The 25,718-nt window shown below is 45.6% G+C and overlaps 1 protein-coding gene across 1 annotated transcript in view; it reads left to right on the forward strand.

Annotated features, from left to right (window-relative positions):
- Nucleotides 1–24,594, forward strand: part of LOC102855580 (D-beta-hydroxybutyrate dehydrogenase, mitochondrial-like) — a 36,458-nt gene extending 11,864 nt beyond the window's left edge. Inside the window, exons 2-6 of the mRNA XM_006884285.1 lie at nt 4,010–4,082; nt 5,717–5,827; nt 10,822–10,963; nt 17,050–17,202; nt 24,125–24,594. Coding sequence (XP_006884347.1) covers nt 4,010–4,082; nt 5,717–5,827; nt 10,822–10,963; nt 17,050–17,202; nt 24,125–24,594 — 949 coding nt within the window. The remainder of the gene's footprint in view (nt 1–4,009; nt 4,083–5,716; nt 5,828–10,821; nt 10,964–17,049; nt 17,203–24,124) is intronic.
- Nucleotides 24,595–25,718: the final 1,124 nt, after the last annotated feature.

Below are 25,718 nucleotides of genomic sequence, written 5' to 3' on the forward strand. Positions count from 1 at the left end.
GACTCGACGGCACATAACAACAACAACAAACAACAGTAAGTAGATAAAAAGAAAGGCCCCTGGCAGTGTAGTGTGTTACGTGTTGTGCTACTAGCCAGAAGATTGGTAGTTGGAATGCATCAGCTGCTCTGTGGGAGAAAGATTGGCAGTTGCCCACAATGAAGATTTACAGCGATAGAACCCCCTGGAGGGTGTCTGTGGGTCTGAACCAACCAGGCAGCAGCGGGCTTGGGTTTTTTTTTGGTAGCTCTAAATAACAACGCTTCTTAGTAACATAGACACAGAACCATGATCAGATCGCCAGGAGATTCTAATAAACAACCCACCAGACCCTGAGAACCCTTGCTCTGGACCAGACCCAACAGCCCTTCCCTTGGATGTGCCGTTCAGAGTCACCTTGGGTGCTTGTTAAACGTGCACATTCTCAGGTGCTGCCCCGGCTCCTGAAGTGGACTACTAAAGGCTAAGGCCTGGGAGTGTGCATCTTAACTCGTTCCTCGTGCTGCTGATAGAAGCTTGAGAATTGATGAGCTAAGATCTTCTCAGGCCTAATGCTGCTTCCAGTTGCCCTTGTGTCAACTGATTCATGGCGACCTCATGAGTATCTGAGTAGAACCCTGCTCCCTGTGACCACCAATGATTGTTTTTATATTTTTTTAAAAAAATAGATCATCATCAGACTTTTCTTCCATTGTGCCTCTGGGTGGATTCAAATCTCCAAACTTTCATTACTCGTCAAATATGTGGCCCATTCTACTGCCCAGGAACTTCCAGAGGCCCTTGCAGCTTGAGAAGCACTTGTAAGTCAGGGATATTATAGTAACAGCAGGTGTTCCAGAATGAAGAAACAGAAGAGATCGATGGGACAATATTGGCAGTGCCAGGAGGGGCCGGCTGAGAGGCCACGCAGTACCCGTGAGCTTCTCAGGAAGTTTTCAATCCTGACAAGCCCACCTTGTCAGGGTTGCCCCTTGGGGACAAGAATGGATTCAGCTTCATGCTCTCTGCAGAAGCAGAAATAGACTATTGACAGGGAACTGTACAAGTGTGCGAGCAGTTAGTGAGTGGTGTAATCCATGCAGGAATCGTCACATTTCAGTCCTCTTTGTAGATAAGCAGGTAGGTTGGAAAAAATTGGTGCAAGTCGGTCTGAAATAATAAGCTGTATCTCTTGCTATGACCATTATGTTAATGTTTTTAAATATCAGGGAGTACTTAGTAAGTGGAGGGGGACACGCACATAATCCATTTCAACAGGGAAACCTCTTGTTCTTTTCGCAGAGCTTGGATCATTGGGAAGTAGAGATTCTAGATGTGTAGGGAGCCTTGGTGCCTTGGTGGTTAAGATCTCAGTGGCTAATTAAAAGATCAGCAGTTCTAACCTGTCCAGAAGCTCTAACCTGCCCAGAAGCTCTATGGGAGAAAAGGTTTGACATTGTACTCTTATGAAGAGTACAGCCTAGAAAATTCCATAGGGTAGTTCTGCTCTGTCTTATGAGATCACTAGGTATTGCAATTGACCCATTATACCACTGCACACAGCAACAGCAGCAGTAATGCAATCATTCAGCCTACTCTGGATGTACCAACCTTGGCCTCCAGGAGATTGACCAACCATGCTATCCGGGAGACTTTGTACAAGCCTCTAAAATAAAGACTTATTCCTTGAGAAAGACATGCTTAGAAAGATGGAGGGTCGATGAAAGAGAAGACAACCCTCAGTGAAATGGATTGACGCAGTGACGGCAGCACTGGATTCAAGTGTGTCAGAGATGATGAGGATGGCACAGGATAGGACAGGGTTCAGGTCTGTTGTTCATAGGGTTGCTATGAACCATACTTGACTCAATGGTACCTAATAGCAACAATTACAAGGTAGTTCAAAGGGAAAAAGAGTTTCTTGGTAGACCCACATTTCTTTTCTAGTGAACCCAACCTCCCTTAAGAATTTTGGGTGAAATAAAAGAAAATTTTTATAAAAAAAAGCATGTTGGGTGACACATTTCTATGAGTGTTTAAAATAACCTTATGTTTTGAACAGGATGACATTTAAATGGTACAAAGTACCCAGTAAAAAGTCACAGCTCTTTTACCTTGTTTAACAGCCTTCATTCATCACCCCCTCCTAAAATTTTTGGTGTCTTGGAATGTCCTTACAACTCATAGTACTCTATGTGTCAGAATAGGAATTCCCCAAATGGGTGTCTAGGTTCTGATGTCTAAGAACGTTCTTAAACCTTTCTTTTGAACAATCTTTCTTATAACCAAATCTTTCAATATGTAGCCAATGGGTGGGTTCAAACTACCAGCTTTTCTTTTAGCAACCAAGGGCTTAACCATCACATCACCAGGGAACATTATTGTTACTGGTCAAATATTAATTTTAAAATGACCAGAACTTCTAGGCAGAGTAGCCCATACAATTTCCCCCCCTCTATTCCTCCTGCTCCATATACTAAAAATCCAATTTGTGTTTTCTTGTTGTTGAGATGCAATTCATAATGATGCCTGTAGTGTGTGGTCTTCTTCAGTAAGAGCTTCAAGTCTTCATCACTTTCTTCAAGGAAGGCTTTGTTGATGAGTCTTATCCCAATCCTGACACCACATTCTTCCTCATATAGGCCAGCTTACATGTTGAGTAGGAATGGAGAAAGGATTTGACATATCTTTCCTGGTTATAAACTATACAGTATCCCCTTATTCTGTTTGCACAGCTGCTTCTTAGTGTGTGTACAGATTTTGCATAAGCATGATAAAGAATTCTAGAATTCAGGGAGCTCTGGGGGTGTAGTGGCAAGAAACTGCACTGCAATCCCAGAGGCTCATGGTGCAAATCCACCAGATGCTCTGCTGGAGAAGGAGGGACAATCTCCTCCTTTACTTGTCAGATTTGATTTGATGGCATGCACACACACACACACACACACACACACACACACAAACACACAAAATTAAGAAAAAATTAAAAAATAATTCTAGAATTCCCATTCTTCTCAGTGTCATCCATAGTTAATTACCATTCACTCAGCCAAATGCCTTTGCATGATCAATATAACACAGGCAAACATCTTTCTTGTATTTTCTGCTTTCAGCCAAGATCAGCAAGGAGGTCTCTCATTCTATAGCCTCTTTTAAATCCAACTTGAATTTCTGGAAGTTATCTTCCTCCTGACACCCTAGAAGTTTTAAAAACAATCTTCAACCAGAGTTCAGTTGTATGTGATATTAATGACCCAGATGCATCTAGGTCTGTATTTTAATGGTATCTACACTCTATCCAGTTCTCTATCTAGACGGTATCAGTATCATTATCTTGGATATGATATTTCATTATAGTGTTCTAAGCTGTTACTAGTGGGGAAAATTGGGTAAAATATAAAAGGCATTTCTCTGCATTCTGAAAATTATATGTCAATATTAACAGCTGTCAAAGGAAAAAGTTTCATTTTAAAAAAATGTCAAGAAATAGCATTAAACTTGTTAGTTTCTGTTGAGTTGATTCTGACTCATGGTAACATGTGTGGACTTAAGACATTAAATTCGCAGAGGGTTTCTTAATAAAGTTATGTATTTGGAAGGATAGCCCACACTTGCATTAGCCTGAAATAGTGTCGCTATCACTTGGAGGAAGCTCTGGTGGCCTAGTGGTAAAAAGATATGTTACAATCCCAAAGGTGCTTGGTTTGAATCAGCTGCTTGTGATTTACTGCCTCTGAAAACCTGATGGAGGGTCAGCAACATCCCTTTGGAAAGCACAGTAAAGAACTTTACTGGTATAAGGGCAAGGTCAGCCAAGTTCAGATCAAGCCTCCCAACACAAGTAGCTTCTAAATGGGCTTTGTCCTCAGGAAGACTCTGTCTCCACAGAGACAGAGGGGTTCAGGATGGGGAGACAACAGAGCTGCTCTGGACTCAGTGGTGGCCGAGGCCCTCTGAGTTGTTTTGTCCCAGGAACAAGGTCTAGGGGAGTGACCACATCTGCATTCATGGCTTCCTTTTTCTCTTGCAGACACACACTGCTGTCTCCCTCCATCTCTTTTGCTTCAATAAATCGTCGAACTTACGCTGATCCAGTGAGTCCGGTGAGTAGCAGCCCAGCCATCCGCAAGTGTCTGGGTGATCCAAGTGCTCCTCTAAAGTCCTGGCCAGGCCCACAACCACCCTCAGAGTATGACCTTACACCCTGGAGCCCCTTTCTCATACATCCAGCATTACTAAAGGTTAAGACATTGAATTTGCTTAGGCTTTCTTAATAATGTTAGGGATTATGAGTTTGGACTGTGAAATCTCTCAGTGCTAGTGTCTGTTCCTTTTCTTCTACTAACTACATAGATTATTTAAAAAAAAACAAACACACAACAATAACAAACTGATTCCTTACCTGCAAACTATAAAATGATAATTATAGTTTGGAGTTGTGACATTTCAGTAAGAATAATGTTATTGTTATGTCAATGAATGAGTGGAAGCCCAAAATCTCTGTAAATGTTTATGAAAATTAATAAAATATAATTATAGAAAAAAAAAGAATAATGTTATTGTTATGTGCCGTCGAGTTGCATGTGACAGCCCTAAACCCTGCTGTACCCTGTGCCATTACCCCATCACTGAATCAGTCCATCTCATTGAGGGTCTTCCTCTCCTGCACTGCCCCTCCACCCTCCCAAGCATGACGTCCCTCTCCAAGGACTGGTCCTTCCTTGCAAAGTGTCCAAAGTATGTCAGACGCAGCTTCAGAATCCTTGCCTCCAATGAGCAGCCTAGTCTCTCACCCTCTCCAGGACAAACCTGTTTGTTCTCCTAGCAGCCCATGGTACATTCAGTACTCTTCTGCAGTACCATACCTCAAAAACATCAATTCTCTTTCTGTCATCCCTAATATGATTAGGGATCATATGATCAGCTTTCTGATGCATAGCAAGTTATTGCAGAGACTATGACCTGAACTGGGTGCACCTTAGTCTCCAGACTGACATCGTTGCTCTTTAGTACTTTGCAGAAGTCTCTGACAGTAGACTTTTTCAATGCAATAATATATGCATATATTATTGTTGTTCTTCTTGAATCTTCACAACCACTTCATAACTATGATTATACCATGTTGTAAGTGAATCTTCAGCTCACATACTTTGGGAATGTTGTTAAGAAAAGCTGTTTCTTGGGGTGGGACATCATGCTTGGAAATGTGGAAGCTCAGGAAACAAGAAGATACTCAATGAGATGGAACGACACAGTGACTGTAGCAATGGGCTTAAGTGTGTCAGAGATGATGAGAATGCACAGGGTTCAGATCTGTTATCCATTGGGTTGATGTGAATCATACTCAACTCAATGGAAACTGACAACAATAACAAACAATATGTGCATAGACCTTTGGAATGGCAAATAGTAAACTTTAGCTGTGGTTGCAGTGGAGTTGTTGTTGGTGGTGGTGATAATGATAGTGATGATGGGAGGCGAAGAACTAGAGATCCAAAGAGGGGGAAGAAAACTCCTGGAGCAATACAGTCTGTGACAAAATCGGGGTTAGAACCCATTCTCTTAATTCTGAGTCCGAGCTTTCCCCGCCCCACTGTGGTGCTTCTGACAGAAGCATGACGGGCCAGGCCTGGGCCATTCAGAAAGCGTCCAGTCTTTGTGCTAGAGGGTGGGAGACCAGGACACTCTGCCCTCTGGACCCTGGGGTGCTAACATGTTCTCTGGCCTTCTAAAACAGGTTGGCAGCAAGGCTGTCCTGATCACAGGCTGTGACTCAGGATTTGGGTTCAGCTTGGCCAATCATCTGCATTCACAAGGCTTCCTGGTGTTTGCTGGCTGCTTGCTGAAGGTAAGAGACGGGACCGCGCTGCTTGTCCCTAACGTGCAGTCACTATTTGGCAGTTTGTTTTCCTAATAAGAGTCCATAACCCTCCACTAATCCCAGCCTCACTTATCCTTTGTAGCTTTACCCATCCATCGATTCATTTATTCATAGACCAAATGCTAATGACATGTTGAGCATTTTGCTTAGAGAGAGAGCTCTGGTGACCTAGTGGTAAGAAGCTGCAGTGCAATCTCAAAGAGACATAGTTCCAATCCACCAGATGCCCCATGGGAGAAAGACAGGCAAGCTCCTCTTGTGCAATTAACTGCCTCTGAAAATCTGCTGGAAGATCAGCCATGGTTCGATTCTGACTTAACAGTACTCAACGACAACAACAATGGAAGAGTAAGATCAGATCTCTGCCCCCAAGGAGCTCCCTGTCCCAGGGGAAGAGGAAAGAACTGATTTTGGCATCACAGCAGGGGTGACATTTGTTCTGGACCATGGCGAGTGAATGATGCTGTGATAGGGAGACACTTGGAGGAAAAGACATTTCAGACAGAAGGAATGCCCTGGGGACAGGCTTGGAAGCCTGAGGCTCCTTCTAGGCACATTGCGTGAGTTTGGGGGCCATGAAGGAATACACTGGGACATGCAGCTACAGGTAATTAGGGGACCGTTTTCTCAATATTTGGAGAGCTGTGAAATAATCTCCACAATCCGAACTACTACAGCATTTATGCCACTCCAAATAGGTTTTTTAAAAAATTTTTTAAAATTTTTATTATTTTTGTGTGTAACATCAAATTGGATCTGACTGGTATGGCAGGTGATTGTCCCTCCTTCTCCAATAGAGCATCTGGTGGATTTGAACCACTCACCTCTGGGAGGTGCAGTGCAGCTTCTTGTCACTATGCCACCAGAGCTCCCTCTCCAAATAGTTTTTTACTGCCTGTTTTCTGGTGCTCCTACTCCCACCTCCAGCTTAGGCAATCATTGATTTTCAGTTTTATTAGAATCATGTAATATGAAGTCCTTTGTGCCAGATATCTTTCACTTAGCATGTGTTTTTGAGGTTCATCCATGTTATGTTGTTGTTGTTTTGTGTACTGTAGAGTCTGGACCGACCCATATCTGACCCTCCAGCGGGTTTTCAGAGGCAGTTAATCACGCGGGAAGAGATTGCCCATTCTTCTGCAGAGCAGCTGGTGGGTTCGAACCTCATGCCATGGGGATTACAGTGCAGCTCCTTATCACTAGGCTACCAGTGCTCCCTTATAGCATATGCTTAAGCCCTTCTTATTGCTGAAAAGTATTCTGCTGTATGGACACACTACATGTTAAAGTCTGTTCACCAGTCAATAGGTATATGGATTGTTTGCAGTTTGTTATTATTATGAATAACGCTGTTATGAATATTACTGGGGTACTAGGGACAGATGTGTTGGAGAAGTGAGATTACCTCAGGATGGGACAGAGTTGCAGGAGGCTTGACAGCACATAGAACAACAACGATCCTGACCCACTGAGGTGGTGCTATAGGAGAAAGGTCTAGTGACCTGCATTCACAGAGATTACAGCACAGAAACCTATACAGCAGGGCTGTACCAGTAGCACTTAGAGTCACTATGAGTTAGAATCAACTTGGTGACAAGTCATTTTCACCTATTTGTTTTGCTGTGCGTATGTTCACACGTACTTCCTACACATAACATTTATAAACAATGAGTTTATACTGACCCCCTGTTCTAATTCACAACAGCAGCATTCTTCCTGACTTCCCTCATTCCTCATTTGTTTCTTCCTTCTGCTGGAGAACCCTGATTCCCAACTTTGTTGTTGTGTACAGTGGAGTCAATTCTGTTTCCTAAGGACTCCCTGAGACAGAGCAGAACTGGCCCTTAGGTTTTCCCAAGCTGTAATCTTCACAGGAACAGATCACCAGGCCTTGGGCTAGCGGGGAGATTTGGGTGAAAGTTTACAGAGCGTATAGTTTTCCATTCAACAGTTATACACATTTTGTTTCATAACAATAGTTGCAATACACTCCCTGTACAGCACACTTCCTTCTTCTTCCCTGGGTTCCCCCTTTCTATCCATCCTTCTCTTCTGCCTTCTGAGCTTTATTTTGAGAGAAATGCTGATCTCTTGGTCTCCTGTGGTTAATTGTTCTGAGAAGTGCCTTCAAATTCATGGGCTTGTCTGGTGTTTGGTTGCAAGGTGATCCACAGACACGGGTTCAGTTTCAGATTTAAAGTGTCTTTAGGGGAGCTCTGTGGGTCTAGTCTGTAGGGAGCTGTGCTGCTAACCCAAAGGCAGTCGGTTCAAATCCACCAGCAGCTCTGCAGAAGACAGATGGGCAGTCTCCTTCTGTGTTATTTATAGACTCCACAAACTTGCTGGAGGGTCAGCTATGAGTTGGTTCAGACTCAATGGAAATGGGTTGAGTTTGTGTCTCAGTGTCCCACCAGTCTCTACAGGACCATGAAGTCAGGCCTTTTTATGATTTTTTGGGGTTCCCCCCCTCTACGTTTCCACCTTGTTCTATGCAGGCCCTTCTGTGATTCCCATCCAAGCAGTCGAGAGCTGTAGTGAGGCACCATCGACTTCACTGATTGAGCCACTGTGTGAATCCAAACTGCCAACCCTTCACTTAACTGCCAGATGTCACTATTATGCCATCATGTTTCCCAAGGGCATCAATAAATTTATTAATTTGATTAATAATATACAAAAGTAGTTTCAGGATTGCTGTATTCACATGGTTACAAACAGTAAGACTACTAAGTGCAGTAAATAAAAGGTACCTGGTTCCTGTCCTCTAAAATCTGGTGCTGCTGAGGTCCTCCAGGGTGGGACCAGGATTGTCCTCATTCAGACCCTTTACTTTGCTTTTGTTGTTGTTAGGTGCTGCCAAGTTGAATACGACTCATAGCAACAATATGAACAACAGATCTGAACCCGGTCCTTTCGTCTGCCATCCTCACAATCTCTGACTCACTCAAACCTAGTACTGCAGTTACTGTGTCAGTCCACCTGGTTGAGGGGCTTTCTCTCCTTCCCGACCCTCCACCTTCCCAAACATGACGCCCCTCTTCAAGGAATAACCTCTCCTAGCCACCTGCCCGAAGTATGTGAGATAAAGCTTCATCATCTTTGCTTCCACCGAGCACTCTGGCTGCATCTTCTCTGGGACATATCTGCTTGTTCTTTGGCAGTCACTAGCCTCAGCCTAATTTGTGGGTAACTTTCCATTCCCAGTCTGTGCTGACCATCTTCTGTTCTTCCTACAACGGTACACACTCCAGACAAGCCCTGGACCAGCGAGCAGCCATTTCTATCACCTCATTCTATGCATCACTAAGGAAAAAAAAACAGCCAAGTAAATAATAAATGACTATGTTTCATTTCTACATCAATTGTAACTCATCTCTATTGTGTAAAATGTGTCAAGGAATAGATGGGCTGTGATGATGTAACCTGCCTCTTGATGTAAGGAGTAATGAGATAATGCGTGCAAAGTGGTTAGCACAATGAGAAGTACAGAAATGCTCGATAAATGACGTCTGTTTTCACTCCGGTCCTCCAGCAGCTGGCTGCGCTCCTCTCCAGCCTCAAGTCCCTCTGCTTCCCTCTGCCTCTGCTCTGGCTGTGACAGGTGACTTATTGCCACCTCCCCCTTCGCTCTCCTCAGCCACCCCAGTCCCCTTGTTAACCCTCACTGGTCCCACCACATCCTCAGGTGTCAGTTACATGTCTGGAAAGTCTTCCCTACTCACCTCCACCTTCTCTGTTCCCTCCTACCTGCCACACAAGTTTCTTCAGCAAATACTGTATTGTTTGCTTCCTCGTCTATCTCCTTCCCTGGACAAGCTCTGAGCACAGGGATTGAGTTCTTTATCTTTGGGCCTGGCCCATGCCAGAGACCCTAGAGATACTTACTAAATGAGCAGTGCCTATCTGATCTTAGATGCCAGAGCCTTTGATTGGCACAAGCAGCTAAGCACTCAGTAACATAAAGGATGGCAGTTCAAATTCACCCAGAGTTACCCTGAGAGAAATAGTTCTGGTGATCTGCTTCACAGCCTTTCCTTTTTTAAAATTTTATTATTATTAATGATTTTTTAATGCAATATATATATTTTCACAGCATATTCTTTCCATTTAATTTTTCCCTATTCATTCATTGTTGTACATTTTCCTCCCTGCCCACTCCTTCCCCCAGCTCATTTTTCTCTTTGAAGAAAAAAAATTCTTTCATTGTTATACAGTACCACCCATCCACAGTCCACTTTAATATGCATTTCTTTTTCTGTAATATTGTCATAAAATAATACCTAACCCTATATTCCTCTTAAACAGTTCTCTCCCTCATCTGTTTCAATGCAGTGTATATTATTTATCCCTTCTTTTCTTAGGTTCCCCCAACCCCAATGTCAGTCCCATTTTACAACAGTGGCACCATGAAGTATTTGCCCTTTTGTGATTGAGATATTTCACTCAGCATAATGTCCTCCCAGGTCACCCATTTTGTATAATATTTCATGAGTTCTTTGTTTTTCAGTGCAACATAGTATTCCTTTTTTTTTTTTTTTTAAATGTATAGAAATTTCTAGCACTTAAGAATTCAGGTGATTTTACACGGAAATCCCATTGCGTCTGGTAGCTCTGGGTATGTGTACTTACCTGGACTGGCCAGGCATGCACTTTAGGTCCCCAGGGTCCCACGCACATCCTGGCTTTTGTACCCATGTCCCAGGCCACAGTAGACCTTACATTTATAACCCCTAATTAGAGAAATGGTGATGGGATCCTGATGCGTAAGGTCTCCCCACCATTTGGGACTGTGTCTGTGGGACTTGACCTGGTGTTTGCTTTGTTCTCAGTGACCAAGGTGGGCGGGTCTGGCTGGGCCTCTTGGAGAACCAGCATTCCTGCACTGGCCATTGTCTTCCTCCCCCAAGTCTACCTCAGAATGGGAAAGAGGTGAATTGAAGCAACTCCTTTCTCCTCTCCAGAACAAAGGGGACAGTGGGGCCCAGAAGCTGGACAGCTTGAAGAGTGACCACTTGAGAACCGTTCAGCTCAATGTCTGCAAAAGTGAGGAGGTGGAGGAAGTGGTGGAGACCGTCCGCGCAAGCTTGAAGAACCCTGAGAAAGGTAGGAGATACTTTGGGCAGCAGAGGCATTGTGTGGGGTCATTCCAAAGGGCCTCCCCCTCAATAACAGCCTCAACTTGCTGGAACCCTGCCAGGAAACGCCTTTCTTTATTCATAGTCTTCCACCTACACAGTAGAGGAAAGTAGATTGGATTCTTCAACGTGCCCATGCAATGGAATAATGTACAGTAAAGCCAGAAGGTGACTTCAGAATCCTTAGGCATCATGAAAGGATTCAAATTCAAGTCAGTTCAGCCAATGGTCATGACTCTCTGCTCTGGACCACATGAAGGAATACTGAAAAGGTAGGGACTGTCTGAACTTGCTGATTGATGAATATGAAAGACAGAGAGGGCGAGGCCAGAGAGACCCCTGTCCTGTGCCCCCTCATGGGAAGAGACTCTGGAGTAGCCGTGGATGCTATAGGGAAGAGAAGATTTGGTGTCCATGGCTATGGGTGAGGCCTGGGGTGGAGGAGATGCAGGGAGGGACCTGGTAATGTGTGCCAGAAAAGGAAGAGAAGACTGGTGAAGAATTGGGTTGGTGAATAGTGCCCCATGAGCTAAAGGACCAGAAAATTCCTGACAAGGTCTAATGCTGCAGAAAGCACCCCTAATTTATGTGTCCTCCTTAGTCCAGCCGCGGGCAGGACTTTAGCAGCAGGAGCTGCGCTGTAAACTCCAGGGGGCGCCCTTCACCTAGACTACATAGAACCTCTGAAGTCCGGTAACAAGGCAGCCTTCGGTCTATGAAATTTGCTTTTATGCTTCCCCAGCCCAGGCAGAATGGAAAGCATGCTTCAGGTGGGCTTCATTTCAGCTTTCCTTAGCTTCAGAGTGAGGTGGAGGCAGCTTTGAGTGCTGACTAGAGTCTGAGGGAAGTGGGTAGGGTGACCAGACCTGATTGTTTACGAGTCAGAAACACTGGTCATCCTGGAACTGCCCTTCAGAAGCAGAGGGGAAGTGTCCCTCTATCAGCCTGTCCCTGCTAGGTGACCTTGCCAGCCTACTGCTACCCCTATTCCTCACAACAGGAGGGTGTTCTCACCCCTCTTTTCTCTGAGGAGCCCTGCACTCACCAAGCATCTGTTTAATAATTAATAGGCCGGGCTGGGGCTACGGTTCCACTAAGAAAAGGCAGGATGGGCCCCTCTGGCATGATTACCAGCTCAGAGCATGCAGCCTGCTTCGCCCCTCTCTGGTGGTAAATCCTCCCGCCGCTCACCTTCCTTGCGAGGCCGGGATATTGCCTTCATAAACTATTAGGCAGGAAAACAGCTGCAGTCAGCACCATAAAACCACTTCATTGCAGCCTGTGGGTTTTGTGGTGATTTAAAATACCCATGGGAAGGAATCATCACTGTGGACCCAAGGAAAGAACAGGATTCTAGGGCTGTGGTCCTCGTCCCCTACCCCACAGGGGATCCACCTCCATTTCCTGAGCTAGACAGGCCAGTGTACCCTGCCCTGGGAAAGCCAGGGTGACCCTGAGCTGAGCTCACAGTGGGAAGTGGCCATCCCTGTACCTTTGACTCTGGGCTCAAATCCCAGCACTACCGCAGTCACACAAACCTTTTCCAACCGCCTTAAGTTTTTTTTCCACATGATGCATACAGGGAAGGGTTTGATAAACAGCTCACCATGACCTTACTTAACCAATATGGAATTTCCTGGTGAATGTGAAGAATATTAGAAAGTCTGAAAACAAAAATGAATCTGTCAGATATATGGTTTCATGTGGAATGCACACTCATAGTCAATAGAGCCTCTCAGAGAAGCAGAAATTCCTGGCTTCTCAAACACTATTAGCTGTGAACACCAGGTGGCGTCCATCCAGAGCTGCAGACCATCTTTCCTGTCCCTAAGTGGTGGCCACGGCTGGTTCACATCCAGGCAGGGAACTTCCTGCCCCCTCTCCCGAGCTATGAGAGGCACATTTTGATAGCAAGTTTGATGTCCTTCACCCTGTCTCCTCCTTAGAGCACACAGAGGGTGAGAAGAAGAGATTGCCTGATTCGAGCGGGTGAGCCATCTGCTTCCCCAGCAGGGCTCTGAGGGACTGGACTTGTGGAGCCTGTGACTGGTCCTGCCCCTCCCCATACAGGGAGAAACTAATGACTGGTCCAGGGGGCAGGCTGTGGGCATGGTTTGCTCTTGGCATCATCACTTCCGGTCAGTCAGTTAATGTGTATTGAGCAGGTACCTGCTGTGTCCCGGTGGTATGTGGGGCACTGGCTGGACAGGAGTCACTAGGAATCAGTGGCTTCTGGGCAGGACTTCTGAGGGGCAGTTAGAGCACTGATGGGGCATTATGTCACGGGCAGGGAAGACCTAGATATGAGTTGTGAGTGAGAGGACTAGATTTACTCTGGACTTCACTTCTTACTTGAAAGATGACCTTGGGTTTGTACCTTCACCCTGTGTCGGCCACAGCTTGCTCATCTGTGAAATGGGAGAGGTGCTAACATCCCGATCCAGCCACAGACACAGCATGGATACCATTTCAACTAAAATTATTCTCTGACTGAAAGAGGAGCTGAGCAGAAGTTAAAAGGGCCTGCGATGCCAGGGTTGGTGGCTGTCTGTTGAGACACAGAGAGGGCAGAATTCCTGAGGAAAGGGAGGAAGAAACCTGGGAAGGAGGCCTCCATGCAGATGCATGGACAGAACTGGAACCATAGAGAACAGGAAGTGACCCATCAGAGCGACTGGGCTGCAGAAAGATAAGTAGGCTAAGGAGCTGGGTAAATTCAGAAGGTGAGAGGCTTGACCGAGGGAGATCCAGGCTTCTCTAGTTATACAAAAGAGGGGTCACAAGGACCCACACTAATGCAAAAGTGAAAACAAGAAAGAAGTCACAGACTCCCACAGCACAGCAGAAGAACCAGCAACAGGGACGTGGGGATTAAGCACAAAGGCTGTGACCGTAGACAGGCCCGGTCCACATGGAGACCCTCCACTTGTTGGCTGGGTGACACTGAGCAAGGTTCCTCAGGATGTCCAATTATAGGTGGGTTGGGAAGATCAGGTAAGTTAACGGGAGCCAAGTGCCTCGTTCAGTGTGTGGCAGCTGTCATTTTGATTTTTATCAGGGATATTAAAGCACTTGGTGACTCACTAGTTAGAGAAGTGAAAGAGCCTGGGATCAAAGATGAAAGTGAAATTGTTAACCAAGAGGTGGAACTGGTTTGGGCAGCTTTGGAAACTGTTTGTTGGTTGTTGGTTAGTGAGCTGGGAACCTTTGGGCATTCAGATGGAGAAGACTGTCAGGAATATAAAGACTGGGGTTAAAGGCTACATCCACAGGGTACATGGATCCAGTATGTGGAGGTGATGTTTGGGGCTGTTGACTTCTGAGAATGTTGGCTGAGCAGTCAGGAGAACTGGGCCCACACTGACTGTTCATAAGATCAGCAGAGCAAGCGTCTGGGAGTGGTGTGCTTCAAAACTCAGTTCATTTCAACTAGGTTTTTAAAATTATTCTCAATGTCAGATGCAATTATTTTTCTTTTTTGGATGTAAAAGAAAAGATTCTGTGTGCCTTTCGGGTCAAGTGATCCTATCCCGTATGAAATAAAATGCAAAGCACTGGAAGATTCCACAAACATAAAGGAGATGAGCTTGTCTAAAGATCTGAGCATGATCCGGAGAAGTAGGCTAGGACAGGCCCCTGGGGCACTCAAATTAAGGGGCTGATGGAAGAAAAGTGTCAAGGAGGATGGAAGGTGTCACAAAGGGTGATGATTATAAAGGCACGCTGTCGGGGGTGACAGTCTCAGTGTGGGGAACCTGGAGACCCTGGCAAGAGCAGCAGTAGGACTGGAAGCCAGATACTGGAGAGCAAAGACTGTGTTTTCAGAAGCTGCCATTCTGCCACTGACAGGAAGGAGAGAAGACAGTTGCATGATGGATAATCTGATTAAAAGAAAGTTCATTAGGATATGGGAATGTGAAATTAGTAGACATTTGTTCATTTACTAAACATTTTTTGAGCACCTAAGTGTACAGTCCCATGGATTATCAAAAGAACAGATATATCTTAGAAAAAGTGCACCCAGAGTGCTCCTTGGAGTCAAGGATGGTGAAGCTTCATCTCACGTTCTTTGGGCATGTTGCTAGGAGAAGCTGTTCTTTGGAAAGGGACATCATGCTTGGAAAGGTGGTGGGTCTGTGAAGGAGCAGAAGACTCCTAATGAGGTGGATTGACACAGGGCTTGCAGCAATGGGCTGAAGTGTGTCAGGGATGATGAGAATGGCGCAGGATAGGACAGGGTTCTGTTAGTCATAGGGTCGCTATAAATAGACAGCACTTAACAACAGTTGAACAGAAGCATGCCTGGATGGTTCAAATTGTTAACCACGTGGCTGTTAACTGAGTCATTGAAGGTTCAGGTCAACCCAGAGGCTACTTGGGAGAAAGCTCTGGTGATCTACTTCTGAAAAGTCAGGAATATGAAATGCTACGGAGCGTGGTTCGACTCTGACACAGACGGGGTCCTCATGAGGCAGAGTGGATTGGAGAAGAGCTCTTTTGGATACTCAGGGTGTACAAAAGAGCCACGGACAAGGGGAAAGTTGAATTGCTTTGCAGGAAGGCTTGAGAGATGGAGTCTGACAGGAGGAGAGGGGCTGTGCCAGTGTGTGGGGCTGCAGGAGGCTGCAGGGGGCTCTCTGATCTCTTCATTAAGGGTGAGGTCATGGGGGAGACCTGGGAGAGGCAGGCCTCACAACTGCTGCTGTGGGCGAGGGGAGCCGGCACTTGACGAACACTCTGTTAACCAGCAATTTCCTTTCCCTAATAAATGTACTTAATTCTCCATAATTGAGGGAGAAAGCACCAGAGGTCAGCTGAGAAGCTTTAATTTGGGTAACACGGAAGGAAAGCAGCTAGAGACCAATTACTCTGTCATTTGCATGAACTTATTTCCATGATTAACTCCTAAAGCAAGCAAAGCCAGGGTTCCCACAGGCAGGGCACAGGGCGTGGGATGCTCTGCTCTGCTCTGCTCTGCTTGCCTGCTCAAGGCTCTGGGGAGAACGCAGACCAGGGGGGTTTCCACAATGGCAGGCCAGTGCTGCTTCTGTCCTGAGGCCTGTCCAGTGCTCACACCCACAAAGCCCAGCTCAGCAAAGGTCCTGCGAAACAAAGCTATCCCTCCTTGCTTCTTTCTTCCAGTTCACCTCTCTCTGACTTTCCCTATAACCGGAAGTCCTCTCTGTATCTCTTTCTGTAATGTTAGGTGTCCAATGAAACGAACTCTGTGTCTTCAAAAGCCAGCTAGCTGTCCCTTGGCTAGTCTTGCAGGAAATAATCCAAGTATATTTTGAGAATGTCAGACTGTTCCAAACCTGCACTCAGCCCTAGGGTCCCACACAAAATGATTGGCAGAGATCTGCGGGTGGGGCACTGGTGAACAGGTCACCATGACTGACCACAGGACACCCAGGAAGCTGTGCCATGACTCAGAGGTGGAAGATCAGAGTGGGGCGGTTGCTAGGAGAGGCTCAAGGTAGAGAGAGACTGGGCAGAAATCAAGCCTTAGATGACTACCAGCTTGCTGTGTGACCTTGAGAGCTGCCCCTCCCCTGCTCCGCCACCCCAGAGGGTGCTGTCCAGAAAGACTCCCCAGGTCTCCTGGCTTCAGGCAAGAGGAAGAATGTAAACAAAGGCACAGAGACAGGCTGACCAACCAGTGCATTGATACAGGGTGCGGCTGTTGGAGGAGGCGAGATTGGCTGGAGAACAGTGACAGTGTGTCTTGAGATGAGACGGGCTCAGACTGGGTGATACGGCAGGCCTGGTCACGAGTAAGGTAGAAAATCCTGAGGTGAAGACTCACCAGTCAGTCAGTGAGTCAGATAACAGACTTTGTAGGCTTCAGAAAGGGTCACAGCGCACACGCGGGGCCTCACTATCTCCTGCCTTCCTTGGTGGCACTAGAGAGTGCTCTGTCTCAGGAGATCGTGGGTGTGGGGACAAACATCGAGTGGAGTCAGCAGGGAAGGGGAATGGGCTGCAGGATGCTGCCTGAGGCCGAGCCCCCCCACCTGCCACCTTGCTAACTGCCTGTCTGTCCTCTCTATCCAGGGCTGTGGGGCCTGGTGAACAACGCAGGCATCTCCACCTTTGGGGAGGTGGAGTTCACCAGCATGGAGACCTACAAAGAGGTGGCAGAAGTGAACCTTTGGGGGACAGTGAGGACCACAAAGTCCTTCCTCCCCCTCATCCGAAGGGCCAAAGGTAAGCTGGAAAAGGTTCTCCTTCCTGCCCCTCTCACCCTTCCATCTTGGCTGCCAATCAGCAGAGCCAGTATGCACGGCAAGGCCCAGCTCCTGAACCGTCAGATATGCTGGGCCTGGAGATGGTGCTGAGCGAAGGCTGTTGCCACACAGTGGGGAAGGGGTGTGTGCTCAGAAATTACAGCAAGTTAAAGCTCAGCTATCTGAGCATCAAAGGCCTCATGGCTGCAGCTATAACCTCACTGCTGGAACTTAATCTAGAGTAATACCCAACCCGTGCACAAAGTTTTGTGTGCACATTGAGGGCATCAGTAGGATGGGTAGGATTGGTGGGTAAGGACATTCTGGCATATTGATGCTTTGGGTTATTATGCTGAGGTTCAGTAGATGAGCCAACTGGGGTATCCAGATTTTGTTGTCTTAAATGAAGATTATCAGGAACTTGGAAGGAAAAAAACCCAAAAAACATTTTAGGTAGCCTCATGTAAACAAACTACAAAGTCCCTCATAGGTTTTCTCTCTTTTTTTTTTTTTTTGATTCGATTACATTTTATTGCATTTTCTTTTTTTTTTTCTATAATTATATTTTATTAATTTTCATAAACATTTACAGAGATTTTGGGCTTCCACTCATTCATTGTTGCACTATTCTCTCTACCCTCCTCCCAGTTTGTTCTTGTCCAAATGCCACAGTGCTTGTCAAAGCCAGTTCTGATTAATCTTCTTTGTCAGTGTATCCTTTGCCATTCCCTATCACTCCTCCCTGAGAGAGACTTCACCCTGAGTCATAAGGAAAAGGGGACGGCGTATTCTCTTAGCTACTTCCTGCTGAAAAGGGACGCTGTGGGTTTCAGGGTGAAGATCTTCTCTCACTACTCTAAAGGGCCCCTTTGGCAGTAGGAAACACATAGACTATTATGGAGATTGATTTTGGAATTCAGATGCACTCTTATTGATTGTGCTTGGCTGTACATGTACATATCCTTCAAGATGTATCATGGGGGTATTGCAACCTAGAAGACACAAATTTGACTAACAAGTTATAAGTACATGAGTCCAAAAATTATGGAAAAGTAAAAGAAAAGATTCTTTCATTGTTTTACAAACCCTCCCCCAGGTCCCCTCCACCATGCAGCCCTCGCTCTAGTCTCCTGTGATGACAGAAATACCCAGTTACATCTCTCTTTTAGACGGTTCTCTCCCTCCTCTGCTTCAGTGCAGTATACATTATTGAACCCATCTTACTCAGTGTCTCCCTAACCCCAAGGACAGTCCCATTCTACAACAGTGGCATCATGTAATATTTGTCCTTTTGTGACTGGGATATTTCACTCAGCATAATGTTCTCCAGAGTCAACCATTTTGAATAATATTGCATGAGTTCCTTGTTTTTCAATGCAGCATAGTATTCCATTGTGCGAATATACCACAGCTTCTCTAGCCATTCGTTTGTTGATGGGCACTTAGGTTGTTTCCAACTCCTTGCTATTGTGAACAAAGCTGCAATGAACATGGGTGTGCATATATCTGCTTGGATGTCAGCTATGGTCTCTTCAGGGTATATTCCCAGTAGTGGAATTGCTGGGTCAAATGGTATCTCTATTTGCAACTTTTTGAGAAAGCGCCATACTGCTTTCCACAGGGGTTGCACCATTTTACACTCCCACCAACAGTGAATCAGGGTTCCAGTTTCTCCACAACCTCGCCAGCATTTGTTGCTTGCTGTTCTGTTAAATTTTGCTATTTTGACTGGGGTGAAATGATATCTCATAGTTGTTTTAATTTGCATCTCTCTTAGGGCTAGGGATTTTGAGCATTTCTTCATGTGTTTGTTAGCCATCTGAATGTCGTCTTCGGTGAAGTAGGTTTTCTCTCTTGAACAACAAACAATTAATATAAAAAAAGGACAAAGTCCAAAGGATGTATCCCAAAGTCCTAGCTATAATAGGGATGCACACAGAGGGCAGGTAAAGCATTTTAGAAGAAAGGTCCAACCATTTAATGACCTTGACCTTGGAAGTTCCTCAGAGGGTGCTTTGCTTCAGCCCCACTGCCCTGGGGCTAGGAGAAGCCTGCCAGACCTGGCATCTGCAGACTGGATTTCAACATTCTCTGCTGAGATCTCCACTCTTTTCCAGTGGCCCAGATGGCACTTCGCCTACCCCTGCCCTGTTTGTGGGCTGTCTGGAGTGAAGTGGAGTGGAGTGGGGCTGGGGGAGCCATCCTAACAGCACAGGTCTTGGCACTCCCGGGGTCCTCCTTTCTCGCATTCCCACCTCCAGCTTTCCTGTGGCCAGCAGTCAATACACACTTGTACTCAGCTGTGTCAGTAATCTATGGTGGCGTAGGGAGCCGCACTGATAACCAAAAGTAGATCTTCCTGGAAGTTCAAATCCATCAGCAGCTCAGTGGGGGAAAGATGAACAGTCTCTTCCTGTGCAATTTACAGCCTCAGAAACCCACTGGAGTGTCAGCCATGAGTGAGTTCAACTCAACAGTAATGAGTTTTTGAGTATTATTGAGCTCAATTTTAAACTTCCCCTAGGAGCTTCCCCTAGAGCTGATGTCTTGGATTGGCACGTCTAGCCTTTTAAACGTCAAGAAAGTAAATATCTGTCCCTTAAAGTCACCCACGGCGGTAATTCTATCATATCAGCACTAAGACACTAAGCCCTGGGTGGTTGTTGTTGTTGTGTGCCGTCAAGTCTCCTGCAACTCAAAGCGACCCTATGTACAACAGCCCTAAACCCTGCTCTATCCTGTGCCAATCGCACTGTCTCCGACACACCTACCCCCGTTACTCCAGTCACTGAATCAGTCTTCCTCCCCTATGCTGTCCCTCCACCCTCCCGAGCATGATGTCTTTCTCCAAGGAGAAACTGAGACCAGGATGTTTGTTAGAGAAAAGATTGTGAAAATGTATCTCGCCTACTTTGTGTATGTTTCAGAAAGGACTTTCCTTGCAACATGTCCAAAGTACATCAGATGAAGCTTCAGAATCCTTGCCTCCAAGGAGCAGCCTGGTTTCACCCTCTCTAAGACGAACCTGTTTGAATTCTCTTAGAAGTCAATGAAAGATTCAATACTCTTCTCCAGCACCACAGCTCAAAGGCATCAATTCTCCTTCTAACATCCCTAGGCATAGTCTTTCAATTACTTGCTATGCACCAGAAAGCTGGACAAAGGCTAGGGATGAGAGAAGCTCTGGATGGAGATCGTTAATCTTGGTCTGTAGCCCCAACGCTCTCACAGGTGCTTCTGCCTCCCAGTTGGTGCGAACTGGTCTCTGTGTCTCTGCTGCTCCCAATATCTCTCAGGAGTGATGCGGTTTAGGACACAACCTCCACTGATGATGTTGCTAGGTGTTGTCAAGTTGACTACAACTCATAGCGACCCTATGAACAGCAGATCTGAACCTTATCTTATCCTGTGCCATCCTCACAATCTCTGATATACTCAAGCCCAGTGTTACAGTCCGTGTCAATCCATCTTGTTGAGGGTCTATCTTTCTCTGACCCTCTGTTTTTCCCAGCATGTCTTTTCCCAAGGAAAGTCCTTTCTGAAACATACGCAAAATAGGCGAGATACATTTTCACAATCTTTTCTCTAACAAACATCCTGGTCTCACTTCCTCCGAAACAGACTTACCTGTTCTTTTGACAGTCCAAGGGATATATTCAGTTCTCTTCTCCATCAACACAATTCAAAGGCATTAATTCATCTACTTTCATCCATATTCTTTGTCCACCTTTAAGATGCATAGGAAGCAGTTGGAAATACATGGCTTAGTCTCCCAAGTAGACATCCTTGCTCTTTACAACTCTGAGAATGTCTTTGATATCATATTTTCCCAATGCACGTTTTTTGATTTCTTGACTTCTGATATAAAGGATATTGATTATGCATCCAAGTAAAATTAGATCATTGACAATCTCAAACTTTTCGCCATCTATCATTGTGGTTCCTATTGGCCCAGTGGTGAGGAGTTTTGTTTTCTTGATGTTGACATGTAATATAGTGAAGTCTTTGATATTCTACAGCAGGTATTTCAAATCGTCTTCACTTTCTGCCAGCAATGTTGTGTCGTCTGCATAAGGCAAGTTGATGAGTCTTCCTTTAATCCTGATGCCGCATTCTTCTTCGTATAGTCCAGTTCTTGACCTATTTGTTCACCATATGTACGGAATAGATATGGAGAAAAGATTTAATCCTGAGGCGCACCTTTCTTGATTTTAAACCATGCTGTGTTCTCTTCTGTTGGACAATTGCTGCTTGGTCTCTGTATAGGTTTTGCATGAGCACAATTAATTGTTCTGGGATTCCCTTTCTTCTTAATGTTCATCATAATTAGTGTTGTGATCCACATAGTCATTTGCCTTTGCATAATCAATAAAACACAAGTAAACCTCTTTGTTCTATTGTCTACTTTCAGCCAAGATCCATCTGGCATCAGCAATGATATCCCTCCTTACATGGCCTCTTCTGAATCCAATCTGAGTTTCTGAAAGTCCTCTGTTGATGCACTGTTCTAGCCATTTTCTAATTATACTCATCATGATTTTCCTTGCGTGTGATATTAATGATACTGCTTGTAATTTCCACAACCTTTTGGATCGCCTTTGTTTGGTATGATAACAGTCATGGATCTCTTCTGGTCAGTTGGCCAAGTAGCTGTCTTCCAAATTTCTTAGCACAGACTAGTGTGCTGCAGGGCCAGGGCTGTATCTCTTTGTTGAAACACCTCAGTTGGCCTTCCATAAATTTCTTTTTTTTTTTCTTTTCTTTTACAATGTTAGGTAATTTATTAATCAACCATAGGGATATTTCATTTTGGTTTTAGTTTTTTAAAAATTTTTTTATTTCCATTCATTCATTGTTGTACTTTTCTCCCTCCCCAACCTCCCCCCCCTCCACCCCAGTACACTACCCTCTTGGAAAAGTAAAAGAAAAATTCTTTCATTGTTATACAATCCCTCCCCCCAGGTCCACTCCACTATACAGCCTTCGCTCTGGACTCTTGTCTTGACAAAAATATCTAGTCACATATCCCTTTTAAACAGTTTTCTCGCTCATCTGTTTCAATGCAGTATACATTATTGAACCCAACTTTCTCAGTCTCCCCCCAACCCCAAGGTCAGTCCTGTTTTACAACAGTGGCACCATGCATCCTTTTGTGATTGAGATACTTCACTCAGCAAAATGTCCTCCAGGGTCACACATTTTAAATAATATTGCATGAGTTCCTTGTTTTTCAGTGCAGCGTAGTATTCCATTGTGTAAGTATAGGCACAGCTTCTCCATTCATTTGTTTATCTTCCATCAATTTCTAGTTCTTGTTGCTGCTGTGTACTGTCGAGTTGTAACCGACCCATAGCTGGCCCTCTGGTAGGTTTTCCGAAGCAGTTAATCGTATGGGTGGAGATTGCCTATCCTTCTCCCGTGGAGCAGTAGGTGGCTTTGAACTGTGTGTCTTCAGGATTGCAGCTCAGCTTTTTGCATCAATTCTTAGACTCTTTTGCTTGTTTTTGCCAGTGTCTTCAGTGCAAGGTGGACATCTTCCTTCGTCACTATTTGATTATATTCTACTTTCTGAAATTACTTAGTGTCAATTCTTTTTGGTACATTGATTCTGTGTATTTTTTTACATCTTCTTTTGATGCTTTCTGCATCATTGAAGATTTTGCCTGAAGAAACATTCACTATCACAGCTCAAGGCTTGGCTTCGTTCTTCTGTTCTTCCAGCTTGAGAATTGCCGAGCATGTTCTTCCCTTTTGGTTTCTGAGTTCCAGTTCCTTGCACATCTGGTTAAAGTAGTTTGCCCTGTCTTCTTGAGCTGCCCTTTGAAAGTTTCTGTTCATCTCTTTTACTTCGGTATTTCTTCCCTTTGTTCTGGCCCAAGTTCTTCTGCAAGTTTCAGAGCCTTTTCTGACATCTGTCTTTTCTTTCTCCTCTATCTTTGTAATGACCTTTTGCTTTTTTCATGGATGAAGCCCTTGATGTCATCCTCCAACTCATTTGGTCTTCGGTCATTAGTATTCAATACATCATAAAGATAAGAAAGCAAGCTTTATTCCCTGAGAGGATTATATCCACGGGCATGTTGTTGTCTGCCATCCTCATAATCTCTACCATGCTTAAGCCCATTGTTATTGTAACCATGTCAGTCTAACTCATTGACAGTCTTCCTCTCTTTCTCTGACACTATGCTACCAAGCCAAAGGTTGTATAGCGCTGGTCTATCTACTTGTCGTACAGAGGTAACTTGTGGTCACTGGGAAGCCGAACATTGTGGCACTGATATGTCAGATGCTATAATGGTTACCCATGGTGGTCGATGTTTCATGGCGCTCCCAGATTAAACAAGCTTGGAAGCAGGAGTGGCATCCATTTCTGTAATAGCTTGCTTCTGGAAACCCTATGAACCTGGAGAAAGGACGAAAGTCACGCAAGTGTTGAGGACTTGCCTTCATAGAGTCGCTATGAGTTGCCAATGACTTGACAGCACTTAACAACAACACCACCACCTTTCTCAGCATGATGTCTTTTTCCAGGCACTTGCCCATTCTGACAACATGCCCAAAGGTGATAAGATGAAGTTTCACCTTCCTTTCCTTTAAGCAGCATCCTGATGGAACTTCCTCTAAGACTTAATGAAGAAAACCTCTATTTCCAAACAATACTACTCTCACATCTATAGACATTACAGTATACAGCACATCTGAGCATAATGCAACCTGTAACAGGATTCCAGAACATATTTTAGGGGTACGATCCCATTCCTAACTACCCTCTAAAGTAAGAAGACCCTGATGTGTGTGACTCAGAAAGGTAGGAAGCCAACCAGATGGCCAGGTCCCCCAATCTGCCAGCCTGTCTAGTCCCCTGCCTTACTTGAGCCAGCGTTTGCCCTCTCTGTCCGCAGGCCGGGTCGTCAACATCAGCAGTATGCTTGGCCGCATGGCCAACCCCGCCCGCTCGCCGTACTGCATCACCAAGTTCGCTGTGGAGGCCTTTTCTGACTGCCTGCGCTACGAGATGCACCCCCTGGGCGTGAAGGTCAGCGTGGTGGAGCCGGGCAACTTCATCGCCGGCACCAGCCTCTACAGCCCCGAGCGCATCCAGGCCATCGCCAAGAAGATGTGGGAAGACCTGCCAGAGGTGGTGCGCAGCGACTACGGCAAGGAGTACTTCGACCAGAAGATAGCCAAGATGGAGACCTACTGCAACAGCGGCTCCACTGACACCACCCCCGTCATCGAAGCTGTGACTCACGCGCTCACGGCCACCACCCCCTACACTCGCTACCACCCCATGGACTACTACTGGTGGCTGCGGATGCAGATCATGACCCACTTGCCTGCAGCTGTCTCTGACAGGATCTATATCCACTGAGGGGTCTCTCTGTGGCCTCTGTCTCAGAGCCCTGGGGAGGGAGGACCACTTGATTACTCAGGGTGGGCCATCCACACAGTGCCTGAGGAGGACCCACCACTAGTTTTGACATTAACCGGTGGGGTGACCCAGCCTGACCTATTTGTATAAGGAGTGATTTGAGCCTTCACTCTCATAGTGTCGGCAGAAGCCCTAGACCCCGGGGACAGACTTGGTGCATCCATCTATCTTTCTGGAGTTTATTTTATACAGAGATATGGGGGAAACAACTTTATATTAAAAAGAAACCAACCCTGATTTTTGAAAGAACAGAATCCAAATTCTCTTATATTTACATTTAAAAGCCCAAAGTTCAGACTTTCCCCCTCATTTAATCCTAAAACAGCCTCATGAACAAGAAGGTATTTTTTTTTTCTTTTATGCATAGGAAATTTGTGGCCAAATGATATGTCGACCATTTGGGCTTGAACCTCGGCCTTTTGGGTCCAGGCTGTGTGTTCTGCTGCTGCTGTTCAGACTCCCACACTTTGCATTCCAGGGCTGCTTTGGATGCATTTATCTGAGGATCCTCTGACTGACCATGTCCCCATCGGAGCCACATACACCAAGTGCCCACTGTGTGCCCTCTGCACATCCGTGGTGCTATGGCAGCCGCTGCCTCAGGGCTGGCTGTGTGGAGGAAGCAGGCCGTTCTGAAAGTTCTCCACCTGGGACTCTTCCATCTCCTTTAGGACCTAGGATAAGCTTGTGTGGAGATGCTCATTGGCCAAGAGGACCCTTTGGTTCCAGATTGATCTTTTTGGTTTGGCCTGGGGTGTGATCTGATGTGATTTAGTGGCACTGATGTGACATCCTTAGTAAATTCCTTAGTGCTAAGATCAGTCACTGTGACAGCTTCTCCCCTCAGGTCGGTCCAGAATTGGGTCCCTCTGTGCTCACACTCACACACACTTGGTTCTTGAAGGTGACTTGTCAAAGAAGCAGTCAGGTCACCCATGGGCGTAGCCTGTGTCCTCATGTCTTCTGTTTGGGTCTGAAACAGCCATTTTTGAAGTTTCAAGGATGTGAGCTTTTGGACCCAAACCCAGCCCCAGGGTCACCCCACCACGTGGCTGCAGGAGTCC

The sequence above is a fragment of the Elephantulus edwardii genome, unplaced genomic scaffold, assembly GCF_000299155.1.
Source record: "Elephantulus edwardii isolate Elephantulus edwardi_28Jun2011 unplaced genomic scaffold, EleEdw1.0 scaffold00032, whole genome shotgun sequence".
Lineage (NCBI taxonomy): Eukaryota > Metazoa > Chordata > Mammalia > Macroscelidea > Macroscelididae > Elephantulus > Elephantulus edwardii.